The sequence below is a fragment of the Abramis brama genome, assembly GCF_963993115.1.
Source record: "Abramis brama genome assembly, chromosome: 20".
In the NCBI taxonomy this organism is placed as follows: domain Eukaryota; kingdom Metazoa; phylum Chordata; class Actinopteri; order Cypriniformes; family Leuciscidae; genus Abramis; species Abramis brama.
Genome location: NC_139982.1, coordinates 13,565,577 through 13,589,218, shown reverse-complemented (window position 1 = coordinate 13,589,218; position 23,642 = coordinate 13,565,577). Strand labels below are relative to the sequence as shown.

Here is a 23,642-nt window from a genome sequence, read left to right as displayed (position 1 = left end):
CGGTGACCGTCAAATCATCCACATTCTGTCTAGCCAATCATTCATCATCTACTTTTCTATATGAATCTGTCATATTATTCATTTCTATCTATCTATCTAATCATTCATCTATCTATCCAGCTATCATAGCTTTCTATCAATCTATCTTTGTCCAATAATTTATTATCCATCTATTTATTATCCACTCAGCCAACTGTCTATCCAATCATTCATTATACATCAAGCCAACGTCTATCTACCCATCAATCCAACTCTCTAGTTATCTGTCCAGTCGTTCATTATCTATCAGCCGTCTTCTTATATTTAATCATTCATCAGCCAACTATCTAGCTATCTATATTTCCAAGCATTTATTATCTATCCAATCAACCATCTATCTACCTGACCAATCATTCATATCTACCCAGTCGTCTACCCATCTAATCATTTATCTATCTATCCCATCTTGCTTTCTATCAGTCTTATGTCCAAGCATTCATTATCTCTCCCGCTATCTATATACCCATTACCCTATATACCTGTGTACCAAAATATCTATCTTTCCAATTATTAGTTTTCTGCCTAGCCAGCTATCTACCCATCTAATCATTCACCAGCTATCTATCCCATCTAGATTTTTATTAATCTGTCCATCCATATGCCAAATCATTAATTATCTATCTAGACAACCATTTATCTACCATCAATTTGCCGCGGACTTCGTCTCGCACCACAAAGAAACTCCCCGACCCCACTGGCTTCGGTGGACCACGTGGACAGACAATCAACACACAAGCCTTCAGGTTCACTCTCTTTCAGCTGACTCTCTCCAGTCACAGGCTGTTCTCTGTCAATAAACTGCAGACGTGGTCCAGCGAAGCCATTGGTGTCGGGGAGTTTCTTTGTGGTGCGAGACGAAATCCGCTACAAATTGGTGCCGCGACCCGGATTCGAGGCCCGCACAGAGCGGGGCGAGTAGGACCCGGCTGGAGGGGTTACACATCCATCCATCCCTGAACTAACCGAAGTATGTTTTGCAGGAATGTTTTGAGGAAGCTCCTCTCTCAGCCTCAGAAGGTGCGGGAAGACGTGCTCTCGCTGGAGGAGATCCTGGCGGAGGGCGTGGAGGGCGAGACGCGGGCGTCCGGCAGGAACGGACACTCTCTACCCCCTCCTCCATCCCCCAACCTCAGCCTGCTGTCAGAAGATGCCCTGCCCAAGCTGTGTAAGGCCCGTATGAAAGCTCTGCAGGAGGCGTCCTTCTACAGCGCAGAGCACGGCTATCTGGACGTCACCATGGAGCTCAGATCGTTGGGTAGGTTAGACGCATATATAACAAGATATCATAGAGTAACACTTTCATTAATTTATGATCAAATATAGATTTTCTGTGATACAGTTACAATAAGCTGAGCTATCTAGCAAGCATTTGATTATTTGCAAAAGTTTCTTCATAATATGACCTGATCCCGCAGGAGTGCCGTGGAAGCTTCACGTATGGCTGGAGTCGCTGCGCAGCGCTCAGCTGAAGTCCAGAGCCGGAGTCACGCTCTCTCTTTTACGAGACTTCAGCTCCATCAAAGAGGAGGACTACTGTGAGGAAGTAGTCTGCGTCGGGTTTCCTTTGATGTTTAACATCCTGAAAAAAAACAAGGTACTGAAAAACCTGGATATTTGTTCATAGAAGGCCCAATATAACGACAAAAAAACTAAAAATCTATATATATAAAAAAATTGAGAACCTTAGTTTATGAATTTGTATCATTGTCAATGGATGGTGAACAATTAAAAATGTAACTAGACTTCGAATTAAAACATGACAGCTCATTGTAGTTACAATTTTTCCAATTTCGAGGATCTGAAATGGACATGCATTATGTTCTAAAATATTTTTGTGCTTCTTTTATGGCAAAAATTCAGATTTGGTGTGAAGAGGTCTATAAATAATTCTTACACCCCGTCCTAAATCGAATACTTCCCTACTATACAGTACGCCAAAAGAGGAGTAGTGCATGTCCGAATACTTAGTATTTGAAAATCCGAGGGCGAAAAGTCCCCGGATGACCTACTAATTTAGCCGAGATTCTGAAGTAAGCATTCAATGGACTCTTTACTTTCCCATCATGAATGGCAGTGAAGTGACGCAACTGATGCTGGTAGGTCATGTGACAGTAACAACATGGCGGATGTAGCACGTCCGAATTTCATTCATACTAGCCATATTCATAGTCGCGAAGTAAATTCAAAATTCAAATGCAGTTCCTGCTCAGTCCGGGATTTCGGAAGCAACGGTAGTCTCTAGTTAAAACTTCCTTATGACTAATTCTTTCTTCTTTCTTTCCTTTATAGAACGAGGCAATAAACCAACAGCTGGGCATCATCTTTAGTCACTGTTACGGTCCTGCTCCACTTCCTCCTATCCAAGAGAAGAAGCCCGCTCTCTCCGCTCAACTTGGTAATTCACTCCATCTTAGTACAGTTATAATTATGAATTGGCAACACTGACTGGATCCACATAAAATGACTCAACATTGATTTAAAATTCAAAAACTAAAGTTTGTTTGTCATTGATTCATATTAAGACATATTAAGTTGTAGATTTAGCTAATTCTTTGATTTGTAGTTTTGTCTGTAAATGATTACTCTGTTAAAATCTTGAGGAAGTCTGATTTCTCCTCTTTCCGCAGACCCTCACTTCCTGAACAACCCAGAGATGTCTGACGTGACGTTCCTCGTGGAGGGAAAGCCGTTCTATGCTCACGGGGTTCTGCTGCTCACAGCGTCCGACAGGTGAGCCTAAACATTTGTTTATCTTGTAACACGGGTCTCTGCAGTAGATTTTATTTTGACACAACTGTTCGCTCTGGGATCAGGTTCAAATCTCTGTTGGCTCTGAACGGATCGGACAGCTCTCAGCCCCGCAAAGACATCGAGATCAGCAACATCAAGTACAACATCTTCCAGGTATGAACACTCGATGAACCCGTGCGACAACATGGTGTTCCCAGATGTTATTGGGAGTAATCACAATCTCGTTGTGTTTATCCAGGTGATGATGTCATACCTGTACTGCGGGGGGACAGAGTCTCTGAAGATGGGCGTCTCAGAGTTACTGGAGGTAAGACAAACAAGATACAGTCCAACCCAGCAAAGTACGGCCTTTATGCAGTGGAACCTCTTGAGTTTACCTGCAATTATTTAAGATGAAACTTTATCTTTTCACATTCATTGAGATTAGCCAGTAAAATATGTTTGTAGATTGAAGTAATAACACGTTGTGTTAAAAAAAAAGAAAAAAGAAAAAAAAAAACATTTTTGTTTCCCTTCTGTAGTTACTGTCAGCGGCCAGTTCGTTCCAGCTGGGGGCGCTACAGCGGCACTGTGAAATCCTCTGCGCTCAGGGCATTGACCTGGACAATGCTGTGGACATCTACCACACTGCCAAGGTACAAATATATCAGTTTACATAAAATTATATATAATCATTAAAAATCTATTTAATTTATACAGTAAATATACAATATCTAAATATATACAATTGTATAATTATAAACAATTCATGCCATCAAAAAGAATCTGAATAATGTTGAATGTAAAATAATAGTAACTGACCAAAAATACTAGTAACTGACCAAACATATTTCCTTTGTAACGAGTAAGAAGTTGTAACACACTCAACTACAAAGTATTTTGGTGGTATCATGACATTCTACAATATTGTACCATGATAATGACAAAGAAGGGCTGTGAAACGATTAATCGCATCCAACATAAAAGTTATTTATATATATATAAATGTTACTATATAAAATATTTATAATATAAATGTACACAGTATGTGCAAATATTTCTTAAATTTATACATTATACACAGTATATTATGTAAACACAAACCTTTTGTTTTTGATGCGATTGATCACGATTAATCGTTTCACAGCCCTATGACAAAAAAAACAAAAAAACATGACATTTTATTTACTAATAGTTACCTTTAAAATTTTGACAGGACAACAATGTAATAATTATTACCGAAGTGTCTCCCCAGGCCTAACTGATTGATTTCTTTCCCCAGGCTCACGGTGCGGTGGAGCTCAGCACACACTGTGAAGGTTTCTTCCTGCAGAACATGGCGGGTCTGTTGGAGAGGGAAGCCTTCCGGGCGCTGATCCTGGGATCCGGGACACGAGGCGGATCTGGGAAAGACTCGCTCCTGGAAGAGCTCGAGGCAACGTTAGCGCGCAGACTACGCTCACTGCTAGTGACTTCTCGTGTGTGAAAGAGAAAAAGACGGAAAAATACACAAAGAAGAAAGGACATGAATGTGTAAGGTGTTTAGACAATATGGAAAGCCTGAGGAAATATGAAAAGGAAATGCTGTTGAAAAAAAGACGGACTGACTGAAGTTGAGCTTTGTGGACAGTTTCATGAAATAAAAAAAAAATAATCATTTAATGGACACAAGCTTGACATTAAATGCTGCAGCGTTTGTGTGGCTAAAGCTATCGAACTAAAGTATGTTACGATTGTGGACAACAGTTTTCCCACACCTAAAACAGATGCTATTTTGTACAGAGTTTGGCAGAGTGGGAGGCTAGAGCATATCTTTTTTTCCCCCTTCATTATTGTTTTATTTTAAGCTATTATAGATGAATCTTGTAATGGAGAAAAACAATGTTCTATTTAAAGATGTGAGATTATTTAAGTTGCTATTTTATCTTGTTTCATGCAAAGCAAATAAAGTTATATATAAAAAAAACTTTTGTGTCTAAAATTTTATCCAAACAGCAACAGAAGACCACAATTAAGTATGCAAATATTACAATGGGTTCATTGCATTCTTGTGTGTGTGTGTGTGTGTGTGTGTGTGTGTGTGTGTGTATATATATAATTTTTTTAACAACATAGTCAAGTCTAGCTACAAAACAAATGAAGTAATGTATGTTAAGCTGGCAAACACTTTAAAGTTGAATTTAAAAATGAGACTGTGCTGCCACCTTCTGGTTATTGAGAGCACTGCATGCTGTTATGAATCAGAAAGCAATGAAAAAGAAAATAAAGGAGAAAAACAGCGAGGTCAACTTACCAGGCTTGACACAAACACCTACAAGTACTGATGAAAATATACACAAACACTTTCCAAACTGGGAATTCACAAACTCCTAATAAGTGAATAAACTGCAGGGGTGTGTGAGACTGTCACAGAAATAAAAACGGTGCACTCAGTAATTTTACAAGTAGCCTACCACAAAATGAAATGAACCGTACCTTTTATGTTCACTTACATGAAGCGATGTAGACTGTCCTATCAGTAGCCTAATAAAAACTGACTAAAATGATTTAAAAGATATTTGCGACTTTTTATCTCACAATTCAGACTTTTTTTCTCAAAATTGCGAGTTTACTTCTCGCAATTCAGACTTTGTCACACAATTCTGAGGAAAAAAAGGTCAGAATTGCGAGATATAGGCCTAAACTCCCAATTGCGAGAAAAACATGGCTAAATTACCTTTTTTATTTTGTATATCCATTATGTAGACAATTTTTAACATCAAATTAAGTCAAAATATAACATCTGAAAAAATCTACAAAATACAAAAGTTAGTCATTAAAGTTCAACTTTTTGTTATACTGGTTGAAACTCTTCACATCCTGATATCAATCAATAACAGAAGTGGTGTAAATATTTAACAAAATGTACATATATATTCTGTAGAAGTCTCAAGAGCAAAAAAATAAATAAATTATCCAGTCATTGCATTCGGTCTAAATTCAGTGATAGGACGCCTTACCTGCCTGTTACCCTGTGAATGTATTTCCATCCCTCCGCGAACCTGCTCGCGCAGACATCACGTCATCAGTCCGTTCTGTAAGGCGATGTAGAGTTGTAGACAGACGACAGTCACCGAGCGCCACACACAAACAGCAGCCGTCTTTTATCATTCCTCCTGAACCAAAACATTGAGCTTATGCTGCATGTCGTAACCGTAATTACGAGATGGCAACCCGTGACGTTCTACCTGGACCTGTTTACGTCCTTAGACTTGGATTTATGTGTTTCTATGTCAACATTATCAACACCAAAGTGAATCTGCAGTAGTCAGGTGGTACAACTAGAGCGCTGAAAGTTGTTTACATTCATTATTATTGTAATGTTGTGTGCTTTGAGACATGAGGTAGTTAAACGCTGTCTCTCATCTCGTGATGCTTTGCAGCTTTGCTGTGCGCGTTCATGTGTTTTGAAGCTAGCTTGCTATTGCTAGCCTCTCTGAAATCGCCTGCCCCACCTTTAAATGTAATGCTTGTCAAAAGCTTAGAACATAATTTATCATCGTATGGGTTCAGCAGACAAAAAGGAAACCCTACATTAAACCTAAATTCTCAAGTTTTTAACACTTAAGACTTTTTTTGAAGAGTTTGAGCAAGTTATACTTGTTTTTGTCTCCTCTCACCTTGACTACTGCAATTCATTATATAGAGGAATAAACAAGTCTTTTATAAATCGGTTACAATTGGTACAAAATGCTGTTGCTAGACTTTTTATAGGCATTTATGATCACATTACTTCTGTGTTAATGTCCTTGCATTGGTTGCCAGTAAATTATAGAATTGATTTGAAAATTTTGTTGTTGGTTTTTAAAGCTTTGAACAGATTGGCACCAACTTATTTTTCTGACCTTTTAACTTCTAACTCTCAGTTTATTTGAGATCATCTGACCAAAAACTGTTGAATGAATCTTTGCTACTACAGAACCAAAACCATGGAATAGCTTACTGAACTATTTAAGATTTAAGGAAGAATTAAAATCTAAACTTAAAATGTACTAATTTGGAATGGCTAATAAATTAAAAACACCTTTATAGTATTATTGAATTTCTTTGGTTTGAGTCCCGCTTGGTGCGGGTCAAGTATGACCGGTTACAACAGCACAGTTTGTGTTGTTTGTTTTATTTATTTTTGCTCTATAAATAAACTGATTGATTGATCTTGTACACATATGAGTCTAACACTGGCTTGTTTATATTTCACAGGCAGTGAAGTTAAAGTAGATTCTCCTGACAAATCAAAAATTGAAAAATACTGTAAACATTTTCTGAGTTCAGATAGGGTAAACTATACAAAAGTGTAAACAGATTTAGGATATGGTCCTGATATAAGCTTTATAGTCTTAAAGTCCCCCTGTAGTCAATATTTGTATCCCTTAAAACTCATGTTTGATCACCAAAATGGCATAGGCTATTTAAAAGTTTTTCCTTATTTAGTATACGTGGAACCATGAATATGCTAATTAGCCCCCGCCTCCACTCACTCACACCAGCTCAGAGATCCACTCGGTCAACTTACTGAGGTAAACGCTGCACAATGGTATCACTCTTTACAACATCAGACACATAACGGTAATTAATATGATTAGCCTTTGGCTTGACTACGTTATCAAACAGCTAATAGTGTGTTGCTACAAATGTTACACAAACCGTGTTCCCGTTCGCCATCTCAGATTCAGACAGCTGCCTTCTAACAATCATCAGAAACGCTTACTTTGAACAGCTCAGAACGTCAGTGGAGAAAGGCATATAGTTCATCATAACATGCATCATACATTACGCTGTATTGCTAAATATACCAGATTTTTCCGGGATATACCCAACAGAAAAATATACCGGGATAACCTGGCTTCTCTCACGACTCCCCTGCTAGTTCGCTATTAATATGCAAAAGCCCGCCGGCACGTTGACCTGATTGGTTACAAGTAGGGGTGTAACGGTACGCAAAAATCACGGTTCGGTACGTACCTCGGTTTTAAAGTCACGGTTCGGTTTATTTTCGGTACAGTAAGGGAAAGAAATGCAAACATTAAACTGCAGGTTGTTTATTACTATAAACTTTTTTTTAACAATTTGTTTACACTTTTTTTAAACACTTTTTAATTAAATATAATAATATATATATATAAAATAAAAAAAGAATAAGAAACAAAATACTGCTGCAAAGTTCTCCACTAAATAAAATACTCTCAGTCTCAAACCAATATCACATAATAAATTTAATGAAAAATATAAATAAATAACTATGATTACAGTGCAGCATTACCAATCCCAGCTTGTAGGCCTGCTCATATTTAAAAATTAAGACTGGGAAAAAAATGAACTTTAATTGCACAATTTGCTGTAATTAATTGCAATTCCTCCAAGCTTGTAATCATCAATCATTAAACTTAGAATCACCTAATTAAATGAAACACCAGGGGAAAAAAGGAACAGAAAATAGTATTAAACATATATATCAATGTATTATTATTTTTCAATAATCAATCAACAATCAATTTAAGATTTTTTTTCCCTTTTTTTTTTTACAAATTATCAAAATAAAATATATTCCTACAAAGCTATTATTACCAGAGCATGTCATTTTACCATTGTTGCCCATCATGGCTATACCAGCTCAGCAAACAGAAGTCTTCTACAGAGAAATTTCACCTTATTTGAGCGGATTTTGCTTTTCCAGTGCGTGATCGGTACATGATTGGAGTGTTTGGCCCGTTAACGACAGAGCAGAACGCGCAGCGCAAACACGGAGTCGAACATTGAACATTGAGCAGAGAGCGCAGCGCGCACACACACGGAACGGAGAGTGCGGCGGCGCACACGGAGCGGAAAAGCTTTTTTTTCGCTCTGCAGTCGATTTCATTGGTTTAGGTTACAGTGACGACGGGTAAAACCAGACGGGCTCTGGTAAAACTTTACAATCAGCTGCCATAGACAGTATGCAAATGTCAGCTGCAGGGCGGGATTTGCGCTGAACGCGGAGACTTCCGCCACTTAATATGTTCGTGTGGAAACACGAAAATGTACCTATGTTCCGCACACAAAATATTGCATTCGGTCATTCGGTACACACGTGCACCGAACCGAAAGCCCTGTACCGAAACGGTCCGGTACGAATACACGTACCGTTACACCCCTAGTTACAAGGTAGTTTGTGACGTCAGAAACACCAGCAATTTCAAACTGTGTTTTTGAGACTGTCTTTGATTCACTGCAGTTTTAAGGAGAAAATACTCAGCAATGAGTCCCGCTCGAGTCCAGGCCGACAGACCCGCTCGAGTCCAGGACGACAGACCCGCTCGAGTCCAGGCCGACAGACCCGCTCGAGTCCAGGCCGACAGACCCGCTCGAGTCCAGGCCGACAGACCCGCTCGAGTCCAGGCCGACAGACCCGCTCGAGTCCAGGCCGACAGACCCGCTCGAGTCCAGGCCGACTGACCCGCTCGAGTCCAGGACGACAGACCCGCTCGAGTCCAGGACGACAGACCCTCTCGAGTCCAGGCCGACAGACCCGCTCGAGTCCAGGCCGACAGACCCGCTCGAGTCCAGGCCGACAGACCCGCTCGAGTCCAGGCCGACAGACCCGCTCGAGTCCAGGCCGACTGACCCGCTCGAGTCCAGGACGACAGACCCGCTCGAGTCCAGGACGACAGACCCTCTCGAGTCCAGGCCGACAGACCCTCTCGAGTCCAGGCCGACTGACCCGCTCGAGTCCAGGACGACAGACCCGCTCGAGTCCAGGACGACTGACCCGCTCGAGTCCAGGCCGACTGACCCGCTAGAGTCCAGGCCGACAGACCCTCTCGAGTCCAGGCCGACTGACCCGCTAGAGTCCAGGCCGACAGACCCTCTCGAGTCCAGGCCGACTGACCCGCTAGAGTCCAGGCCGACAGACCCTCTCGAGTCCAGGCCGACTGACCCGCTAGAGTCCAGGCCGACAGACCCTCTCGAGTCCAGGCCGACTGACCCGCTAGAGTCCAGGCCGACTGACCCTCTCGAGTCCAGGCCGACTGACCCGCTAGAGTCCAGGCCGACTGACCCTCTCGAGTCCAGGCCGACAGACCCTCTCGAGTCCAGGCCGACTGACCCGCTAGAGTCCAGGCCGACTGACCCTCTCGAGTCCAGGCCGACTGACCCGCTAGAGTCCAGGCCGACTGACCCTCTCGAGTCCAGGCCGACAGACCCGCTCGAGTCCAGGACGACAGACCCTCTCGAGTCCAGGCCGACAGACCCGCTCGAGTCCAGGCCGACAGACCCGCTCGAGTCCAGGCCGACAGACCCGCTCGAGTCCAGGCCGACTGACCCGCTCGAGTCCAGGACGACAGACCCGCTCGAGTCCAGGACGACAGACCCTCTCGAGTCCAGGCCGACAGACCCTCTCGAGTCCAGGCCGACTGACTCGCTAGAGTCCAGGCCGACTGACCCGCTCGAGTCCAGGCCGACTGACCCGCTCGAGTCCAGGACGACAGACCCGCTCGAGTCCAGGACGACTGACTCGCTAGAGTCCAGGCCGACTGACCCGCTCGAGTCCAGGCCGACTGACCCGCTAGAGTCCAGGCCGACAGACCCTCTCGAGTCCAGGCCGACTGACCCGCTAGAGTCCAGGCCGACAGACCCTCTCGAGTCCAGGCCGACTGACCCGCTAGAGTCCAGGCCGACAGACCCTCTCGAGTCCAGGCCGACTGACCCGCTAGAGTCCAGGCCGACAGACCCTCTCGAGTCCAGGCCGACTGACCCGCTAGAGTCCAGGCCGACTGACCCTCTCGAGTCCAGGCCGACTGACCCGCTAGAGTCCAGGCCGACTGACCCTCTCGAGTCCAGGCCGACTGACCCGCTAGAGTCCAGGACGACAGACCCGCTCGAGTCCAGGCCGACAGACCCGCTCGAGTCCAGGCCGACAGACCCGCTCGAGTCCAGGCCGACAGACCCGCTCGAGTCCAGGCCGACAGACCCGCTCGAGTCCAGGCCGACTGACCCGCTCGAGTCCAGGACGACAGACCCGCTCGAGTCCAGGCCGACAGACCCGCTCGAGTCCAGGCCGACAGACCCGCTCGAGTCCAGGCCGACAGACCCGCTCGAGTCCAGGCCGACAGACCCGCTCGAGTCCAGGCCGACAGACCCGCTCGAGTCCAGGCCGACTGACCCGCTCGAGTCCAGGACGACAGACCCGCTCGAGTCCAGGACGACAGACCCTCTCGAGTCCAGGCCGACAGACCCTCTCGAGTCCAGGCCGACTGACTCGCTAGAGTCCAGGCCGACTGACCCGCTCGAGTCCAGGCCGACTGACCCGCTCGAGTCCAGGACGACAGACCCTCTCGAGTCCAGGCCGACTGACTCGCTAGAGTCCAGGCCGACTGACCCGCTCGAGTCCAGGCCGACTGACCCGCTAGAGTCCAGGCCGACAGACCCTCTCGAGTCCAGGCCGACTGACCCGCTAGAGTCCAGGCCGACAGACCCTCTCGAGTCCAGGCCGACTGACCCGCTAGAGTCCAGGCCGACAGACCCTCTCGAGTCCAGGCCGACTGACCCGCTAGAGTCCAGGCCGACAGACCCTCTCGAGTCCAGGCCGACTGACCCGCTAGAGTCCAGGCCGACTGACCCTCTCGAGTCCAGGCCGACTGACCCGCTAGAGTCCAGGCCGACAGACCCGCTCGAGTCCAGGCCGACAGACCCTCTCGAGTCCAGGCCGACTGACCCGCTCGAGTCCAGGCCGACAGACCCTCTCGAGTCCAGGCCCCTCTTGTTTCCTTCTATCTTTAGTCTTTCAGTCCTGACATAAACATCAGTGTTTTGATCAGAAATGTAAAGATTGTAGATTACCTCGCACACAAACAAAAATGGATCAGATTACTTACGTTTGCAGAAGATTTCTTCATTTTTTAGGTGATCATCAGTTTTATTAAGAAGAGGCGGCCTGAGAAGCTGGTGGAATTGGTAAGTTGACAACTTTATTCTTCATGAAATTCTACAAGAATTGTTTTATTAAATTATAATTTGGTAATTGATAAACCTGTATCTAGAGAGAATAAGATATAGTTGAAAGCCTAGAAACATCAGTTGTAAAGTACATTGCTTTCATTTTTAATTAACTCTTTAAGCAGCCCAAGAGTTTACTTTGAAAGGCTCGCGAGATGGAAAATGAAGTATCCCGGGCCTTTAGTTAGGAGATTAGAGATTAGTTAGGGGTCAACTAACCTTCTGTCAATCTCTTTTCTTTAGCCTGGGTATCCCATACCTTTGAGTCGAGACGCAGGTGCAATGTTGCTGCTACAAAAGTCTCCAACTAGCACACATATCATACAGTTATATGACATGTTTGTCATGGAAGATAAAGACATCCTGGTTCTGGAGTATCCACATCACAGCATGACCTTGTTTCAGTACATCCAACGAAACCGAGGTCGCCTGACGGAATACGTAGTGAAACACATCGTTCGGCAGATCGTTGTTGCGCTGCAGCACTGCATGGATCATGGTGTTTATCACGACACACACATGAAGAACATTCTCATCTACCCACACACCCTGCAAGTCAAGCTGATGGACTTCTGAAGCGCACTGCTCCACGAAGAAAGACGTGAGTCGGCTTCTCGAACACCGTTCACTGTTGATGTGTTTGATGATGTTTTACTAAACACTGGAAATGTATTCTTACAGGAGCTGATGAACCCTTATTAAACTTAGCGGTCAGAAAGTACGCTGAGTGGGCCACAACTGAGGACATACAGTACGCCACCTGATGGATGTTCTGGTCCCAAGAATAAGCCGTTGGTCTTGGAAAAGGTCACGTCTGTCCAAAGGTGAGACCAACAACAAGAACGCTATGAAAATAACATTGCTTGAAAAACATATAGAGCTCAGTAAAATTATTAGTGTCAATGATGAGCAAAGTGTAAAACACAGCAGATTGACAATGAATGTTTAGCAATGAATAAATCTTCATGGGCATCCAGAGAATATCATAGTAACAGCAAGAAATGCTGTGTATTTCATGGTAACATGACCTTACATGAACTACATTTCTCAAAATCTGTTTATGAGTGTCTATAAGGACAAACGTGACTAATCAACTGTCTTCTGGAAACTTTGACAGAATACCTGGATCTTTTTGAAAAACTTCATGACAGAGAGACACGGATCACCTTCGATGCCATTTTCAATCATGACTGGTTTAAATAAAAGAAATCTGTCAGCGTTTATCTTCTCTCTTATTCAGCCTTTGAAATTTTTCACGGTAGTCAGATCCGTCACGTGACAACGGAACGCAGTGAAAGGGAGTGGGAGTGATTGACAGCTAACCATGACCATAACCATTTTATTAACCAATCTAAAATCTGCTTGCACGTTGTCCCTGGGCTGAACTGATGGGACAGTGCAGGCTGTGTGTGGTGGTGTTGTGCACTGTGTGGTGGTAGCAAAAGTGGTGGTGGATGTATGTCCGCCCATGTTGCTATTTCCACATAAGTCGGTGCACGTGTAGCTTCAACCACCTGTGCTGCTGAAGTGCTCAGCATTTTTGCCGTGATTAAGGCTTCTGCCTGCTCGATTGCCTCCGTACTAATAAACCTCCGTACTACTGAAAAAGATGCTTCCAGAGGTCATTGATCCTCTTCTTACTATCATTAATTCATCTTTGTCATTAGGATACGTACCAAAAAAATTTAAGCTGGCTATGATTAAACCACTTGTTAAAAAAACGCAACTTGATCCTACCGAATTAGTCAATTACAGGCCGATCTCGAATCTAGCTTTTCTGTCAAAGATACTAGAAAAGGCGGTATCCTCACAACTATGTTCCTTTTTAGAAAGAAATGATATCTCCGAGGATTTCCAGTCAGGATTTAGACCATACCATAGTACTGAGACAACTCTCATTAGAGTTACAAATGATTTGCTCTTATCATCCGATCGTGGTTGTATCTCTCTATTAGTGTTACTCGATCTTAGTGCTACATTTGATACCATTGACCACAACATTATTTTAAATAGACTCGAAAATTATGTTGGCATTAGTGGAATTTCATTAGCATGGTTTAAATCATACTTATCTGACCGTTATCAGTTTGTAGCAGTAAATGAAGAGATGTCTTAGCGATCAAAAGTTCAGTATGGCGTACCACAAGGCTCAGTACTAGGACCGTTGCTGTTCACTCTGTACATGCTACCCTTGGGAGATGATACTCAGCTCTATATTTCTTCACGCCCTGACGAAACTTACCAATTCACAAAATTAACGGAATGCATAGCTGATATACAAAACTGGATGACTAGTAATTTCCTACTACTTCATTAAGAAAAAGCATAGATTCTAATTATTGGACAAAAACCTTCCTCACGTAATAACCTAGAATACTGTCTAACACCATGCCGGAGGGCGTTGAGGGTTTTCTGTTAGAACGGTGTCATGATAGCGTCCCAAAAAAAAAGTTAACAACTTATGATATTCTTAACAGATGTGAATCAATCAATCAAAACAAACTTTTAGCAGGACAATAACTTTATCCTAGAGCTGCTGTAAAGCCAAAACAATCTCTGTTACTGTAATTTCTTATTATCACTGTAAAGCTGCTTTGAAACAATTCATATTGTTAAAAGCGCTATATAAATTAAGGTGACTTGACTATCTCTTCCCCTTTCTCTTGACCTCTCTTCTGGCTCTCTTGCACAGAAACGTGCATTTGGGTTGAAAGGTATATATATATATATATATATATATATATATATATTTATTAATAAGATAGTATGATAATAATATTTTTATGTTTATTATATTTTGATAGTGTTTCTTTGGTTTGTAATACAGCAGAGTGATTTCCGTATGCCTTGCCTTGCCTTGCCGCTATCAGCGCTCGTTGAACGCATGCACTCGGCCAATCAAATTTAAGGACTAGTTGTTGTATAAAAGTAAATAAAGCAAAACAGTATTGATGTAATTTCAGTATTATTAAACGTATAACCAGAGGCGGACAGAGTACACAGCTTCATTACTTGAGTAAAAGTACAGATACCCCTTGCTAAATTTTACTCAAGTACAAGTAAAAGTACTACAGTCAGATGTCTACTTAAGTAAAAGTACTAAAGTACTTGTTTTTAAAATTACTTGAGTATCAAGAGTACAAGAGTACATTTTTTAAATATTGCATTACTACTGCCACAGTGCTTACATTGGTAAACACAGCAAACACTTGAAGCGAAAACTATCATTAACTTGTTCAGAAAATTGAAATAGTCTGGCGAGGTGGGGCCACTGGTTGGCACATTCCCGGGATGGACCTGCTTCATCCATTGTTTCGTCCATGGTTTCGTCTCTTATCTAAATCTGACCATGGATTTGAGCGGAAAGCTGAAGGTGATTGCTGATAGGCTGTCCCAATCAGTGACGCCTGCACAATCCAATCACGTTTGAGAGGGAAACAACAAATTGAGGGTTTCCGAGATTTTTCTTTTTTCTTTTTTCCTTTTTTTTTTTAGAAGAAGTAACAGGTACTCACGGTTATGGATAGAAATGTAGTGGAGTAAAGAGTACAATATTTGCCTCTCAAATGTACTTGAGTAAAGTCATGAGTACTCCCCAAAAATGATACTCGAGTAAAGTACAGATCCCTCAAAATTGTACTTAAGTACTGTACTCAAGTAAATGTACTCCGTTACTGTCCGGCTCTGCGTATAACTATAATGACAGACTGAACATTTGTATCACAATAAAACGTTTTAACAAAATAAAAATAGACATTTTATAGAAATAGATAAAGAAAATAATATCTAACATGTTAAACTGAAGTAGATGGCTTCAATCAGAAAATAAATCAGTTCCTTGAATCATAAAAGTTAATTTCAGCAAATTTGCATGTATGCACAGTAATTTTGTATAGGCCTATCAGTCATGGGCATATACGACTTCTGTCTTTGATCATTGTTTGACTGATAAACACTCGCCCACTCAGTAACATACAATCATGAACACTCGCTAGTATCATCCTATTAAGTGAATCAGTTTATTGTTTCATTTTTCTCTCTGAAATTGCTCACAGTTATGATACAAGGGGATTTTTACAACTTTAAATGCATGTTCCTGCTCTGCATGGACAATTTTATTTTATTTTGTCATTAAAGTTTTGCTTCATAACTGTATAAAATAGGAAAGTTCACAACAGGTATTGCTTTATTTTTGTTTCATTTAAACCAGCTGTCTGTAAAAAGGGGGCTGTGAACATCCAAATCTTTCCTGGTCGAGGTACATACAGACAAAAGGAAGCATTTTATAAACAGATACCACATACTGTAGACACTGCCAGCGAGCAAAACCTGTGTTGTGTCGCTCGCTTACAGCGTATAGTAGAAAACATGACAGGAAAACAGAAAGAGAACAAAAAAACGCAGAGAGACTAACAGAGGTTAAAGGTGATGGCAGGTGTTTGTTTGTTTTTCCATTAAAAGATTGCAGATCTGAGAAAATAGTGCGATTTTTGAGAATAGTTACGTTAAAGCCATGCAAAGAAAATGCGTGCATGCACACAGCAATACAAGTCAAAAGCAAAGAGCAGGAACGGCCTTCGACTTTCCCATAGGCCACAACATCATATTTACAGTAGAACTGATCCAAGAACAGCTTTTTTTGTCATCCATTGTACACACACAATGATATGAAGCTGACATTGATATCGAGAAGTTCATTTCCTCCCCATAGAGGCTAAACTACATTCTTAAAATACTGTTAAATTAGCTTTTTTGTGGTTTGTTTGTTTTTACATACTATTTTGTTCTCTTTTGAAGCTAGGAAAGAAAGATTCGTAAAGTCCACGGTACTTTTACAAATCAAGACATTAGAAAGTTTCTTTAAACAAACAAAATTGTGTTGCCCTGATACAAACAAACACGTTATTGTCATAAATAAATAACATTCAAGTTCTCATGTATATATATATATAACTGGATGATAATAAATAAGGACAGAGATAAAACAGAAGAAAAAATACAAAAATATCCACAATGTATTCAACATTTTTTTTTTTTGTATCTGCTGGTAGCGAACATGAGAAATTATCAGAAAAGAAAAAAAAGAGAAAAAATAAAATAATTAAACACTGTATTTCAGTGCCTAACCAAATCGATATAATGAAACAAACTGTTCCATCAGGTAATAAATACAGAAATAAAAGGATTAAATAATAATTAAATAAAGACAAGCAACACAAGATTTCAAATCTGCATCTACAACAGAACTAAAGCTAGTGTCACATCTAGACATTTTATTTGTACATAATTATGTTCAATCTGTACAACAGAGATTCATTCATTAGGATAAATTCATTCAGTACTATCCCTCCACCCCCACCCCCACCCCCACCCCCCCCCCCCCACCCCATCCCGTCCCGAGTTTCAGTCCTTTTGCAGCAATGATTTAAGATCAAGTGATGTTCTTCAAACATAAAGTCATAAATAAATAAAAGATCACAAATTGAAACAATGAAAAACATCCCCAGGAAAAGCTCTCAAAGTCATCTTTTCCTTCTCGACGTGTTTAGTTTTTTTTTTTTCCTATGGTCTTTATGAATCTGAGTGCAAACATCCTAGAGTTGTGTGAATGTGTGTTCATGTCTAGTATTTTGAGTGTGAATTTGTTCCAAACCTAGCGAGCTGCCTTGCTGTCTACTGCCTTCTAAAGCAAGATACACACATGATTTTTTTTCTGATGGTTTTCCAAATTTTTATGATGAAATAACTCTTTTACAACTCCTGAAAATTTGTCCTAGATGGCAAAATCACAGCCAAAAGTGTGTGCACCAGGCTTTTCCTGAATCGTAACCTCATAAGTGAACTCTGTGTGATATACAAACAGCACTCCTCACACCATGTGCACTGGAGACTCCATTCATAAATGATTTCAGTAGAGTTTTCCATTAGCATGTTGCTAAGCTAACACATTATTTAAAATGCTCTTCATGGTTAACATCTCGGTGTGACATACAAACAGCGCTCCTCCCCTTATGCGCACAGCAGACTCGAACTGACTTCAGTACAGCTGCCATGTTGCTAAGCTCACAACAATTGATTTCAACAGAGTTTGACATTAGCATGTTGCTACATGCTATCAGCACCATTCTCTAATGTGCATAAAAATACATTAACAAAAATTGGGTAAAAAAGTCCTTATTTTAACTAAACTGATTAAAGTGCTTAGCCTGCCATGTTGAATGATTTTTTGTACAAAGTTTATTGCATTGCAGTAAGGGACTGCATTATAATGTGATCAAAGTGAGGTATCCAGACATCCCACCCTGCAAAAACTCATTTCCGGGAGATGGTACAAAAATTAATTATACTATTATATTCATTAGAATAAGCTGCCTAACACGGATTTGTTCATTATCTGTGCACCGAAAGTGAAAGTGATGTAGTTGAGAGTGACGAAAAAAGAGCAGAGGATCTCCACAAAATCACAAAGTGGTCACAGAAGACGCATTTGAAACGTTGGATAATCCAATGCTATCTCACGACCAATTCGTACGAATTTGTACGAGTGAGTAAAAGGTGGCTAATTCGTACGATTTGTCTAAACCCCAGTGATGGGTAGGTTTGGGGCAGGGCCAGGGATAGGTCATTCGTATGAATTAGCCACCTCATAAAATTTGAACGAATTGCCGTGAGACCGGGTTAGATAATCCCAGGTGTTACGGTAATACGTCTAGAATGACCACTTGTGATCGGTCCAGCGAAAATGCATCTAATACCACATGGAAACAGGCTTTCTCTCTCGCTTGATCGATTTCCGGGATATTGTATATAATATTGCGTCCATCAGGGACTCACTATCAATCGACTCCCGGACCTTCCGGGACAGGTGTGATGTCTGGGTACAGTATCTTAGAGGCAGCTCACTAAGTTTTGGAACAGAGTCTGTTGGAGCAGCCAGTTCCCACCAGCTGGTTGACCATTTTAACAGGTTAGGATGCTGAGATGATGGTAGGGCGAGCGCTGTGTGTACTTGTATTTTAGTCCTTGTCAAGCGTGGAGAGACCGGAGAGTGGGAAGGGAAGAGTGTGACGAAGGATGAAGTGTCCATCTCCTGGTAACCTGCTTGTTCGTCATGAAAAGTGCCGTCTGTCAATAAATGTCCGTCACAGGATGTGCAGGGAAGTGGGGCAGCGTTTTAATACGTTTTCTGGATAATTCCTAGCAGCAAAGACAAGCCGTCACAAAGGTGAGGAAAACGGGAAGGCAGACGTAAAAGACATGAAAACATCTGGGGTAGAAACAACGGGGGTTCGGGAAGGGACTGGCAGACTGACATGGCAAAGACGGTGACAGAGGAAATGTGTCTGGATTTGTGTCATAACTTGTTTTTAAACAGTCATTCCATCATACAAAAGTTTGTCCAAATATAAATCCCATCACCTCTAAGACATATTTTAGTGCTTTTATGTAGGTACGTTTGAAAAAGCTTGATTGGTAAAGTGTTAGGGCTGCTCCTGTATCCCAAAGGATGCCACCAGCTTGGCATTGTCCCTGGGATTGCCCGCTGGGCATTTAGAGTCACTAGGCTGAGGGTCGTAGCGACGGGCGTTAGACGGGTGTCTGTTGGGCGAGCCAGGTGGAAGAGGCACCTGGCCATTCTTCTCGTCTGAAAAAAGTTGTTTAATTACGTCAAAGAAGTTACTCAATGGGCTGCCTAGGTACACAGATAGGAAGAAAAGGAAAAAAGAGAGAACAAAGAAATGAACAATGGGTTCGCACAAGGAGAAATGGACAAAAAGGGGAAAAGAGATAGGATAGGGAAGAAGACCACGACTTGGAGAAGCTTTGAGGGCCACACTAACTTTTGAAATTCTGTACAAGAAATTAGGCTTCTCTGGTTAAACCAGTTAAAACCAGCTTAAGGTCGTACCTGGCTGGTAGCCATTAGCTGGTCCAAGCTGACTAGTACATTCAAGTTACAGTATTTTATCAGTATCTGTGTTCCCTGGAAACGGAACCATGGGCTTGCTAGCTTTATAGTCTACAAGCTGAGCAACGTAACTAGTTGTAGTTTAGTTGGTTGATAAGCTGGACTAGCAGATGGTGGGAACCTAGCTGAGCTGGTAGACCATCTTGGATGAGATAAATCGCCTTGACCACCAAAAACATGCATAGCATGTTTTTTTCTAGCCCAAATTCAACTAGGTTCCCACTGGCTGGTCAACCAAATGAACCATCTTACTTCACCACCTTAAGCTGGTATGACCTGCTTTTTCCAGGAACGACCTTGACCAAGATGGTGTAACACAGCAGCCAGGTCCCCAACAGCTGGTCAACCATCTACATCAGCTTGGACCAGTTAGAGAAGAGCTACTGGGTTCACAAACAGAACTACCACCTTAAAGTCAACGTGAATCAGCAATTGCAACCCATTTTACCTCTGCCACGACATAGTTCCAAGTCATATAGAATATTCAAGCAAAAAAAATCAGCAACTTTTCCATAACGGGGATTTTCTTGGTGAGGTTTAGGATGAAGACCAGTTGCAGTTGATTGTTGAAGATTACTTTTGAGGAGCCTTTTTCAACTTGAGGTGGAGGCTGTAGGACAGGTTCATCCCAAGAGCATCTTTATGGTAATATACATTTTTCATATATGCTGTAATTTGCTATTATTGAAGTACCATATACTTTAATATTAACTGCAATTATATTACTCATTAACTATTGGTGAGACAACAGTACCTAAAACAGATAAACTGCTTTGGCTATAACACTATTTTTGGCCTAGGTGAAGGCAGTTGAAAAGGCAAGTTGCTTAAAGAGATAGTTCACTTAAAAATGAAAATTCTGTTATCATTTACTCCCCCTCAAGTTGTTCCAAAACCTGTATGAATTTCTTGTTTCTGCTGAACACAAAAGAAGATATTTTGAAGAACGTTGGTAACACGACATTGATGGATCCCATTGACTTCCATCGTAGGGAAAAAAATACTATGGAAGTCAATGGGGACCATCAACTGTCTGGTTTCCGACATTCTCCAAAATATCTTCTTTTGTGTTCAGCAGAAGAAAGAAATTCATACAGGATGGAAACAACTTGAGGGTGAGTAAATTATGACAGAATTTTCATTTTTAAGTGAACTATTCCTTTAAGCAAGTTATTACACTTTTCCAAAAGATCAACGTTGGTTGTTTCTTTGCAGTAATGTGTACTGAAAATCATCTGCAATAAGACCAGGAACATGTTTTAAGACAGTAAATAGGGTTGGGTTCAATTTCATGTTGACTTTAAAGATGGTTTTAGCTGGATTTTCTGGTAGGGGTGAAGCACATGGGCACACACGGCTTTATATAGCCAACATGAGAGAGGCTAGATAATTAGAAAAGGCTCTAAATTAATGAGTGAAGCGATGTGTCATCTGTACACTCTGTCACTGCAGGAAGAATGACACATAGATCAGTCAGGAAACCCACACATGGGTAGCACGTACCCTTTAATCTTTATTCTGCTCACTTCTCCATCACACAAGCCTATGAAGTGTCATCTGTCCGGTTCAATTATACACCATATTCCACAGGCGGAATATACAACAAGATATCATCATGAAGCAATGCTGTGTATTCTGTAATTATGTTAATGAAAAATCTGTTTTGATGGATAGAAAGACTACAATGTCTACAAACATTTTCCGTATATGTCAATACAGAGACTGCTGAGCAATTATGTAAACAAGCTAATAATTAACTAACAATAAAGAATAAATTACAAAAACCTCACAAACTTTGGAAAATGCAGTAACTAGTTCTTTCACTTATTCTAGCAGACTTTGTCAACTTTTTGTTTCTCGACAGGCTACTAAAAACCTGTGCATCCTCATTCATGAATTCTGGCGATTCTGGCGACAGGAAACGGCAATTTTCAAAAGTTCTTGGCATTAGTGTGTAACATGCACCAGACGGTCTGGTCCATCTGAGGCTCAGACTAGCCTACAGCCATCTCTGACTGCATTAGAGAACCCCCTTTAGTGTACTTGACTTCAGATTCTTCCAAACTCATGACTACACATGCAACCATAATTACACAAACTGGCACAAGCCAATGGTGTAGGGTTCATTTGAACATTTGAACATCATCAGAGCCTCTGGTGTACATATGTATAGCCTCGTCTGTTTGGCGCACATAGCCAAGAAACTAAGAGCAGGTTTGTAAGCCACACAGACTAAGTATGTACTGTGACCGCTAGTTTCTGTTGTGCACATCTTGGTGTTTTAGTGCACACAAAACTTAAAGAAATCCAAATAAAATTGTGCGGCACTTACTGATTCAATCACGTTACATGTGAAAGGGTATTTATTATGGCTGGGTGCACTTTAAATTAAATTGGACGTAATACATGACATGCATGATAACAAGTGTTGTGATTTATATAAGGAAAAATGCAGTGTGCATAATAAAGTAATTCAGTGGCCCCAAAAACCTTTTGGATACTTCAAGGTATAGTTCACCCAAACATGAAGATTCTGTCCTCATTTACTCACCATCATGTCTGCAGAAAAAAGAAAGTCATGCAGCTTTGAAATTATATGATGGTAGTAAATAGCTATTGTTTCCATCCACCTACTTTTTATGCACATTTTTGGAATATTGTATAAAAAACGCTGAATGGAAAAGCCAAGATGCGCAAAAATTTGCATTAAAAAACCTTATGCGCTTAATTGAGGAGAACCATTTTTTTTTTCGATAAGAAGTCACACGCATAAACTACAATGGAAAAACATATACCAAATAAATCCCTCGATACTCAAGAAAAAACTCATGTGAATGAATGTTTTGTCATTAGAATGATGTGATAAAAGGACCTCCCAGAAGCGTCTCAAGCAATTGCGTTCCCAAAAACCAATATCCGAACGCAAGATAACAGGACAGTGCTTATTGCGTTTCGTCTGCGCATTTATGTCATGTATGATGGAGGAAAAAAGAGCCACAGTGGCTTTCCCGATTGCAGCAAATTTAGTCAATTTTCCACCAATTTCCCAGGTAGTGATGATTTTGTGCATAAGTTCGCAACTTTGGATGGAAACATATATTGGTGACTTAATCTTAAAGGAGAAGTTCACTTTTAAAATGAAAATTCTGTCATCATATACTCACCCTCATGTTGTTTCAAACCTGTATGAATTTCTTTCTTCTGCTGAACAGAAAGGAAGATATTTAGAAGAATGTCAGTAACCAGGCAGTTTTTGGGTCCCATTGACTTCCATAGTAGGAAAAAAATATACTATGGAAGTCAATGGGACCCAAAAACTGTCTGGTTACTGATATTCTTCTAAATATCTTCCTTTCTGTTCAACAGAAGAAAGAAATTCATACAGGTTTGAAACAACATGAGGGTGAGTATATGATGACAGAATTTTCATTTTAAAAGTGAACTTCTTTAATTGTTGAGTGAACTACCCTTTAAGTCTTACTTAAACTGTCTGAATGTCATTGTATTAAACCGATGGTTCTCAGTCAGGAGGCCTCGGCAAAATGCAGGATGACTTAAAAGTATTTAAATGAATAAATTGTTATTGATATATTAACATAATAAAAGGCTGTGTTTTGATAATCTACATTAAATTTCAAATAAAAAAACAAAAAACATGAAATTGAGATTTAAACTGTACTTCTTTCCTCAGTCTACTCACAGTTTCTGTTAATAAAAACAGTTTGAAAACAAGCAGTTTTGTCATAATTACAGCATAATGGAAATATCTCTTTGAATATTGTGTTGAACCACTGTATTAGATAACACAATATGAAAGCAAGTGGCTTTTATCTTAAAGAATGATAGCACAAGCATGCTCTTCAAGCAAAACATTTCACAAAATATTTTTTTTTTT

At 41.2% G+C, this 23,642-nt stretch overlaps 2 protein-coding genes and 2 long non-coding RNA genes across 10 annotated transcripts in view; 2 read left to right on the top strand and 2 right to left on the bottom strand.

The window, feature by feature from the left end:
* The window catches only part of abtb2b (ankyrin repeat and BTB (POZ) domain containing 2b), a 53,332-nt gene extending 48,604 nt beyond the window's left edge, over window positions 1-4,728 (top strand). Inside the window, exons 10-17 of the mRNA XM_084095456.1 lie at window positions 1,020-1,294; window positions 1,455-1,633; window positions 2,329-2,434; window positions 2,667-2,769; window positions 2,853-2,943; window positions 3,029-3,097; window positions 3,312-3,425; window positions 4,052-4,728. Coding sequence (XP_083951582.1) covers window positions 1,020-1,294; window positions 1,455-1,633; window positions 2,329-2,434; window positions 2,667-2,769; window positions 2,853-2,943; window positions 3,029-3,097; window positions 3,312-3,425; window positions 4,052-4,255 — 1,141 coding nt within the window. The 3' untranslated portion in view covers window positions 4,256-4,728. The remainder of the gene's footprint in view (window positions 1-1,019; window positions 1,295-1,454; window positions 1,634-2,328; window positions 2,435-2,666; window positions 2,770-2,852; window positions 2,944-3,028; window positions 3,098-3,311; window positions 3,426-4,051) is intronic.
* On the bottom strand, window positions 3,306-4,026 carry LOC311071226. The gene is made up of 3 exons (XR_014603796.1): window positions 4,009-4,026; window positions 3,874-3,918; window positions 3,306-3,417 (listed from the first exon to the last, which is right to left on the bottom strand). It is a non-coding gene; the product is annotated as an uncharacterized lncRNA (long non-coding RNA).
* A 6,826-nt stretch (window positions 4,729-11,554) lies between the features above and the next one.
* Window positions 11,555-12,999, top strand: LOC311071274. The gene is made up of 4 exons (XR_014603805.1): window positions 11,555-11,736; window positions 12,022-12,379; window positions 12,460-12,602; window positions 12,896-12,999. It is a non-coding gene; the product is annotated as an uncharacterized lncRNA (long non-coding RNA).
* Window positions 13,000-16,827: 3,828 nt separating this feature from the next.
* Window positions 16,828-23,642, bottom strand: part of brsk2a (BR serine/threonine kinase 2a) — a 213,189-nt gene continuing 206,374 nt past the window's right edge. For 3 of the 7 annotated variants that reach the window (XM_084095461.1, XM_084095459.1, XM_084095462.1), the window contains one exon: window positions 19,128-19,423. In XM_084095461.1, the coding sequence (XP_083951587.1) occupies window positions 19,260-19,423 (164 nt within the window). In that variant the 3' untranslated portion in view covers window positions 19,128-19,259. Of the gene's footprint in view, window positions 19,472-23,642 lie in introns of all 7 variants that reach the window. The other 4 variants (XM_084095463.1, XM_084095460.1, XM_084095457.1 and 1 more) reach the window with 3 other exon arrangements.